At 42.7% G+C, this 9,273-nt stretch overlaps 1 protein-coding gene across 2 annotated transcripts in view; it reads right to left on the reverse strand.

The window, feature by feature from the left end:
- Positions 1 to 1,597: 1,597 nt before the first annotated feature.
- The window catches only part of pxna (paxillin a), a 23,568-nt gene continuing 15,892 nt past the window's right edge, over positions 1,598 to 9,273 (reverse strand). For both annotated transcript variants that reach the window (XM_017683019.2, XM_017683018.2), the window contains 6 exons: positions 9,189 to 9,273; positions 7,757 to 7,939; positions 5,455 to 5,628; positions 5,238 to 5,319; positions 4,057 to 4,205; positions 1,598 to 2,254 (listed from right to left, as the gene is read on the reverse strand). In XM_017683019.2, coding sequence (XP_017538508.1) covers positions 1,988 to 2,254; positions 4,057 to 4,205; positions 5,238 to 5,319; positions 5,455 to 5,628; positions 7,757 to 7,939; positions 9,189 to 9,273 — 940 coding nt within the window. In that variant the 3' untranslated portion in view covers positions 1,598 to 1,987. The remainder of the gene's footprint in view (positions 2,255 to 4,056; positions 4,206 to 5,237; positions 5,320 to 5,454; positions 5,629 to 7,756; positions 7,940 to 9,188) is intronic.

Here is a 9,273-nt window from a genome sequence, read left to right on the forward strand (position 1 = left end):
CAAATACAGATATTGTTGTTCTGCTAGTTTAAATCCATTTCATTCATCAAGTTTCAAGGATTAAAAATAAAATCTTTGGCTTTGAGCAGGGCTTGCATAGGCCTGGTCATGTATAGTCTTGATTGTAAGAAATTTAAGAGCAGTTCCAGTCAAAGTTTGGACCCACCTGATTGAACGTACAGTGAATGTATGAATGCACTGGAATCAATCAGCTGTATTGCTGGAGTGGTGGGTTTGAATAGCTGTATTTAGCAGAAGGTCAGTATTTCTGATTAACTCCATACGTGTTCATATAAACACCGATCAGGCATAACATTCTGACCACCTCCTTGTTTCTCCGCTCATTGTCCATTTTATCAGCTCCACTTACTGTATAGCTGCACTTTGTAGTTCTACAGTTACAGACTGTAGTCCATCTGTTTCTCTGATACTTTGTTAGACTGTTCTTCAGTGGTCAGGACCCCCATGGACCCTCACAGAGCAGGTACTACTTGGTGGACTGACAAGGTAGGAGTGTCTAATAGAGTGGACACAGTGTTTAAAATCTCCAGCAGCACTGCTGTGTCTGATCCACTCACACCAGCAGAACACACACTAACACATCACCACCATGTCAGTGTCACTGCAGTGCTGAGAATGACCCACCACCCAAATAGTACCTGCTCTTTGAGGGTCCATGGGGGTCCTGACCTCTGAAGAACAGGGTAACAATGTATCAGAGAAACAGATGGACTACAACTTGTAACTGTAGAACTACAAAGTGCACCTATAAAGTAAGTGGAGCTGATAAAATGGACAATGAGCGGAGAAACATTGAGGTGGTCAGAATGTTAGGCCTGATCGGTGTACGTGTACAGTGATTCTAAAATGTGGAAAACTGTAAATAAAAAAAGGCATATCCAAACTTTTGACTGGTACAGTTTTCCAAAAAATATTTTGAATATCAGCTTATGATATTGCTTATGATATAAAAATGTTTGGTGTCACCTTATTTTGAGAGTCCACTGGAGGTGCTTTGCAGATGCTCACCTTCCATCACCTTTCATTGTTAACTAACACTCAACTAAACTGGACTGAGCTTTAAGTTTAATGTGGTAGATTCTTTCAAATCTAACCCTGAACATAAATCTAAACCTAACTTCAACCCAAAACCTAAACCTAATCCTAATCCTGAGTGCCACCAGATAGCCTGTTCACAATTAAAGTTGATCATATACAGGGGAGTATCAAAATAAAGGGTGACCCCAATTTTTTTTTGTTCTATTGCGATCGCAATTATTTGGAAAAGAAGCAAGAAAACAAACCATTACAGCCATTTTTCTCCTCTTACCTCAAATGTAGTTGGCAAAATTCTTTCATCCGAAGTTTGCTTCTTTAGTTTTGTGCCAGAGCTAGGAGTATGGAGTTAATACAGGCGGACACTGTTTGAAACTCTAGAGGTGGTACAGACAGGGGACTTGTAGAGGGAATCATTACCACTAGAGGGCGCTCCCGAGCGAGCCCAAAAATGAATGGGTTGATATGCAGCATTTGAGCAAAATAATTTTTTCATCAGTTTATAAATGTTTAAACATTTTTAATATAAAAGAATTCATTCATTTCCTGAACACAGAGTATCATAAAACATTTTGACACTGCTTTTATATTTTTAAGAGCTTTTAAACTTGAGTTATAGTTTTCTTTTTTATAGATATCAGTATGTCAGAAACTACAGTTCGACCCGGTTTATGTGATGATTCAGGTCTGCAGCGGGCACCGTGCTAGTCGCCTGGGCATAAGCATCCATTACTTGAGTCACATTAGCCTCGTAGCTCCAGTGCAAACCTAAAGAAGCAAACTTCAGACACTGCCTCTTTTAGGCTCCATTTGCTTGGCTCTCCTTCCTAAATCGAGTATTCTGGACATCCTGAATGTGAGCTGAAAGAAATTCTGCCTCCCTTTATTCTCTAATCTCGCCCCTATTACACAACCGACCACACAGGCCTCCTCAGCCGAAGAGCTTGAGGAAGCAGGGGTGGCAGTAGGGTTTGTTCTCCTGTTCCTTGAAACAGCCCTTGCTGAGTGGCTTCAGGCAGAAGTTGCACACCAGGTGGTGAGGATGGAACTTGGCGCCCATGGCCGTGACGCAGCGGCCCAGGATGGGCTCCCTGCACGCCTGGCACACGCTGCCACGGGACTGGTGGTAGTGTGCCTCACACAACGGCTGGCCCTCGTGCTCGAAGAAGCTTCCATTCACAAACGGACTGAAACACTCCTGCAGAGAACAGAGGAGACAAAATATGCCAATAAACAGTGGGCAGTACAGGTTTATTAAAGTTTTGATTTTTTTTTGGGGGGGGGTTTCCACAATTTTCTCCCCAATTTAGCCGTCTGCAGTTCCACCCACTAATTAGGACTCCCCCAATCACACGGTACCAGCAGCACTAGGAGGGCGAAGGCAGCACAGGCTACCTCCAAGACCTCTGAAGCGCCACCGCATCCTTTCAAACTGCAGCTCATGTAACATCACCGGACAGTTGAACGCACTCGGAGGAAAGCGCAACTGCCAGACCTGTTACGCCAGCTAACAGGCGCCTACGCTGACCGGCACCCAGAGAGCGAGGACAACTGTCTCTCTTGGAGTCCTGGCCTTGGATGGCTGTAGCATCACCAGGGATCCAACTTGCGATCTCCTGATGACCAGGCCTACACATTTTTTTTAAATGTTCATTATATTTTTATTTAGCTTTTCATTTTTGGGTTTTGATTTCAGGTTAGTTTCAGTGCCTTAACAGTTCCATTTTTATTTATAGTTTTATTTAGTTTTTGTATTATGCTTAATGCTGTACTTTATAGTATTCGATTGAGAAGAACACGTCACCAAGAAACTCTGTGTTTTAGGCATTTTCATGGATCACATGGTCACGGAGGTTTTCACTCAGACATATTACATCGAGCTTTTTCTTTGTTTGTATTGGAGCCAAAACTAGGGAGGCTTTCAGAGACCCCCTGCATTTAGCATCTTACTTACAGGCATCCAATGTCCCTGATTAAGGTGAAGCTCCAATAAGCAATAATACTCAGTGTGGAAAGTTAATGTACACCATTGTTAGCTTAGTACTAACACTGCATATCGTGTCAGGGTTGCCATATTTTAGCCTTGCCAAAGCTGGACATTCCAGGGTTTGTGGGGTGTCAAGCAACATCCCATATTTATTTTATTAGAACCCCCAAATCTGTCTTTTCTTGCAGACTCCGGACAACGGAGCTCAAAATTGGACACCTCGGCCACCTTAAATCTCACAGACATGCTAGCGTACATTAACATCATCATAGGACAAACTGAACAGGTTAAACAGGTCACTGTCTGCTTCAGTTCCTCTGCCATTTCACTATCAAGAAAAAGGTAAAAGTCTATTTATTCTCATATTCTATTATTGTGCTATAGCCCTGAACATACAGGGAGATTCACTCAAAAGAGGCACCGAATATTCTGTAATAACTCTCTCTAGGGTTAATCAATTTGAACCAAACAACGTGCAATGAGCTCCTCAGTGTGTGGAGCTTCAAACAAGCCGGGATGCCCCTGCGTCTGAGCGATGAGGTAGGCCGTCACAAACTCTGTTTACAGCTTCCTCATGCAGACCCCCATACCCCTCCATGTGTCTGGCAGAAAGCAGAGGTCACTTCCAGCATCGCATGTATTGCAGTCGATTACACACACGGCAAGGTATGTAGTTTGGTATTGTTTGGTTCAGACTGCTGCGTCCTAACGGGAGTTACAGCAGAATATTCACTCTTTCAAGTGAATCTCCCTGTATTTTTAAAGTGCAGAATAAGATCCAGGCCTACTGGAGTTACTTTAAGAAAGGGTGTGCCTAGGCTGTTTAAAGACAAGCTCATTCTACTGGTTGGAAACTGTGGGCTCTTCTGCGAGACACACTGAAAGGGTCAAACAAGTTTTTGTCTAACAATAACGGTCATGGTTTCTTCTCTTTACGAATACAGTGAATACTGACTAAACCCTTCAACAGAAAAGCTAAACCCAGTAAGAGAACGACAGCGTCTGCTACCCACCCTGCAGACAAAGCACTGCGGATGCCACAGTGCGTTGAGGGCGGAGATGTAATTCTCCATGATGGGCTGAGAACAGCCTTGGCAGCGGGAGGCAAAAAGGGCCAAAAAGCACTGCTGGCAGTACTGCTGCCCCTCACGATCATGGAACCCTGTAACAGGGGGAAAAAGGCGGAGATCAGAAGACTGTGTGTGTGTGTGTGTGTGTGTGTGTGTCTGTGTAACGTTCATTGGATTTCTTACAGAACTGCACAACACAAACTAGCGACTACAATTATAATATATTAAAAATATGCTGGGGAATCAAAATATGATTGGATACATTAATACTTTTATTTATCAAAACATTAGTCTATTATCCATTATTATCATTATTATTATTATTATTATTATTATTAGCAGCAGAAGCAGTAGCTTTATTATCTCTGAGAATACAAATATCAGTGACTTGATCAGGACATCTCTATACTCTTAAAGACAATGGTTCTATATAGAACTACGAACACTCAAAGACCCCTCTGAATGATTAAAAGGTTCTTTGCATCATGAAAAGGTTCTTCAGATTGGTGGAGAATGTGCTGTAGGAGAAGGTTTTTAAAAAGGGTTCCATACAGCACCAAAAAGGTTCGACGTCAAGCTTCTTATGATAGAAGAACCCTTTTTGGTGCTGTGCAGAACCATTTACAGCACATTCTCTGACAATCTGTAGAACCATTTCAGGATGCAAAGAACCCTTTAATCATGCAAAGGGCTCTTTGAGTGTTCATAGTTCTACAAAGATCCATTTTCTTTACTATGCAACCGTTATTTTTAAGTGTGCAGTTAAAAGACACAAAAGAAAAAAAAAATTCTCTCTTTTTAAAACTCAAATTTTTTTTTGTGATGTCATGAAAAACAACATATTTACATACATCCATTACATATCGTGCTGAAGTGGGCGGAGCTTTTTGTTTGAAGTTTTTTGAATGAAGTATAACAGAGAGCCACTCAGAATAGACGTCATTTACATATATCAGTCTTTAGGGCACAGTAACAGGGACTGTTTCACTCTGAGGGATAAAACGATGCTGGAAATTGCCGTAAAATATTTTTTGGTACATAAAAGGATACAACTATTATAAATGGACCTTTGGGGGACAATTAAATAGAACAATATTGGCTCTGGGCCTTTATGATCCTGATACCTTCATCTCCAAACGTCCGGTTACACTTCACACAGCAGAAGCACTCGGGATGCCAATTCTTATCCAGCGCGGTGACCATTTTCTACACAAATACACGAAAACAAGGGGGACTTTAAGAACTGACGTAATACACCAGCAATGGACACTTGGTTACAGTTCATAACACTCCACATAATATGAGTCATGATTTGAATAGACACTGGAAGTGTGCGCTTACGTTCAGAATGGGCTTGTTGCACTGTGCGCAGTGAGGAGAGTACAGGCTGAAGTAGTCAGGCTCACAGTACGGCCGGCCGTCTTTCTCGAAGAAGTTCCGGTTTCCTAGTTCACACTCGCACTCGGAACACACAAAGTGCTCTGGATGCCAAACTCGGCCCAGGGCCGTCACCACCTACGGTCAGAAACAGGGTATCATGGGTGATGTACACATACACAACTGTTTTCTTACAGCACACATACATTTCAAATCATTTGCAGGAAAACTAAAAAAGGCAGACCGGTACATCATTCAGAATGATAACACACACTTTCTAAGGCGCTTATCCTTCTGGGTCGTGGGGGAGCTGGAGCCTATCCTAGCGGTCATTGGGCTGAAGCCAGGAAACAGGCCGCCTGTCCATCACAGGTCAGGCAGACAGACATGTACAATCACACACAACCTCAAACCTAGGGGCAATTTATCGTGTCCAGTTGGCCTGACTGCATGTCTTTGGTCTTTAGAAGGATCCACACAGACACAGGGCGAGCATGCAAACTCCACACAGGGCCAGGAATCGACCCAAGACCCTTCTAGGACTACCCGCTGCACCACTGTGCCGCCTCAGAAGGACAAAACAACAAAAAAAAAACTGTATATAATAAAATGTACACACACACACACACACACACACACACACAAACACATTTTCTAAGCCGCTTCTCCGTCAGGGTCGCGGGGGTGCTAGAGCCTATCCCAGCGGTCATCGGGCGGAAGGCAGGATACACCCTGGACAGGTTGCCAGTCCATCGCAGGGCAGGCAGACAGACACAGACAGTCACACACAGCCTCACACCTAGGGGCAATTTATCGTGTCCAGTTGGCCTGACTGCATGTCTTTGGACTGTGGGAGGAAACCGGAGAACCCGGAGAAAACCCACGCAGACACGGGGAGAACATGCAAACTCCACACAGAGAGGACCCTGGTCGCCGTGGCGCCAATAAAATATACACTGATATAATATTGAGGTGATACTTCAAGAAACTGCTGTGAATAACTACACTGAATAATTTATTCATAATTTTTGTGTCCTTTAGTTTTTCTAGTTTACATATGGGTTAAATGTGCAGTGCATAAGATTTATCAAAAAAATCCAACCTTATAAATTTTATGATGTAGAGATGGACACATTATTAATAATTAACCATATTTATAGCCAAATTAACCATCGAAATACAATAAAATAGAAAATCATCAAAAAGATCAGAACAATCCTCTAGATAACAGGTATAGCATATAAATGACATAAATGACACCACACTAAAACGGATGGTTCTTCAAGGGTTCTATATAGATTCAACACATTCACTGTCAGTCTGAAGAACCATTTCACCCTGCAAAAAGAACCCTTTAACCATGAAATGGTTCTATATAAAACTAAAGAATCCTGGAAGAGTAACAATGCCGTCGAATTAAACACACACAAAGCATGCATACTTTGTCTTTAAATAAGCTATAGCTGTTTATTATTGCATACATACACACTTTCTTCAAGGGTTCTTTGTGAAGAAATTGGTTCTATATAGAACCATCACACTGCCTGATTAAAGGGTTTTTTGGACTGTAAAAGGGTTTCTCAGGTTGACGGAAAATATGCTGTAGATGGTTCTGTATAGCACTAAAAAGGGTTCTTCTATTGTTACAAGCTTGATGTCATCACAATAGCTGAACCCTTTTTGGTGCTCTATTTTTTTATAGTTCTATACAGAACCATCTACAGCACATTCTCCACCAGTCTGAAGAACCATTTCACTACACAAAGAACCCTTTAATCATACGAAGAGTTCTTTGAGTGTTCATGGTTCTAGATAGACCATATATGTGCCAGAATGGCCGAGCGGGTATCAGAAAGGCCTAGTGGTCTAAGGCGCCAGTCTCAAGGTTCACTACCTTCACCAGTGATGAAGCTTCTGGTCTCCAGATGGAGGCGTAGGTTCAAATCCCACTTCTGACAACTGTTTGGGAGCAGTCGTGGGCTGGAGGTTAGGGAACCAGCCCTGTGACCGGAAGGTTGCCGGTTTGATCCCCTGAGCTGACAGTTCATGACTGAAGTGCCCTTGAGCAAGACACCTAACCCCCAACTGCTCCCCAGGTGTGTGTGTTCACTAGTGTGCATGTCTGTGGGTGTTTCACTGCATGTATGGGTTAAATCCAGAGGTCTAATTCCTCTGTGTGCAAAACCCAGTTGGCTAACGGTTCTGAATTCTATTCTATTCTAAATGAATTCAGATCAACTGTCTGACCGTGAGAACAGCTCCTCACCTGTCCAACAACCGGCTTCTGGCAGGCGGAGCAGTTTCCCTTGGAGGAAGTGGGCACCCCCTGCCTGCTCAGATCAGACTGGAGAAGACCCAGCATGCTGTCCAGTGAGCCGCCAGACGAGGCTGTGGGAAGGGCCACGGGCTGCTGTGGGGGACTGACCACTGCATGGACTGGCGCAGTTGGCTAAAGGCAGAGGATGGGAAGGGTCAGCACCACATTAATGAAAAAGTAACCACAACGGCCATGTGGAATCCATTAAATACACACTTAAAAAAGATGGTTCTTTGAAGCTTCTTTAGTAAGGAAAATGGTTCTATGTAGAACCATGAACACTCAAAGAACCCTTTGCATGATAATTACACTGTCAAGCTTATAGCAACAGAAGGACATATTTTGCTGATATATTTCATATACAACACAATTTCAGTGAGTCTGAGGAACCATTTTACCATGCAAAGAACCATTTAAGAAAATGGCTCTGTATAGAACTCTTGGTTCTAAATAGAACCATTTCCTTCAATAAAGAACCATCCTTTTTTAGTGTGATGCCATTTATGCCATTTTTGTACTATATACTCTTATAAAAGATGGTTCTTCAGGGGTTCTTTAGTAAAGAAAATAGTTCTATGTAGAACCATGAACACTCAAAGAACCCCCTGCATGTTTCAAGGGTTCTTTGCACGGTGAAGGGGTTCTTCAGATTGATGGAGAATGTGTTTTATATAGCACCACAAAGAATTCTTCTACTGTAACAGGCCTCATGTTCTAACAATATCAGAACCTTTTTGGTGCTATATAGAACCCTTTTCAGAAAGGTTCTATATAGAACCATCTACAGCACATTGCCATCTGCATTCGTAAGAACCTTTTCACGATGTAAAGACCTTTTAGTCTTTCAAAGGGTTTTTTGAATGTTCAAGAGTCTATATAGAAGCATGTTCTTTACTAAAGAACCCTTGAAGAACCATCTTTTTGAGAGTGTAGATGTAAGTAGCATGTTGAGCAATATAGCTAACACTTTAATCATAAACACCGAGGCTAGCAATTAGTACTAACGGACAACAGCACATTAAATGTCATACAATGACCGTCCACTTTATTAGAAACCCCCACCTTGGACTTCCACTCACTGGACACTTTATGAGCTCCACCTTTCTTCCAGGTCTGCTACAGGTGTACCATTACAGACTGTAGCGCATGTTGTAGTATAGTGTCACTGCTAGGTTGTGAGTGGACAACCACCCAAAATTATCCAGCCAAAGTGGCTCTGTGGTCAGAAACTGACCACAGATGAACGGTTAGAAGGCAGCCAACGCAAACTGCGCAGCAGCAGATGAGCTGAAGTTTCTAACTAAACACCTGTAAGTAGGAGCTACAGGAGGAGTTTCTAATAAAGTGGACTGAAAGTGGACGGAGCAGAGTCTCCACTCACCGTGCTCTGCACCCTGAAGTCTGACAGAGACGCCATTAGTTTGTCCAGTTCCAGTGTAGCAGAGGTGGCTGAGGGCTTCGCTGAG

Source organism: Pygocentrus nattereri, chromosome 13 (genome assembly GCF_015220715.1).
Source record: "Pygocentrus nattereri isolate fPygNat1 chromosome 13, fPygNat1.pri, whole genome shotgun sequence".
Classification (NCBI taxonomy): domain Eukaryota; kingdom Metazoa; phylum Chordata; class Actinopteri; order Characiformes; family Serrasalmidae; genus Pygocentrus; species Pygocentrus nattereri.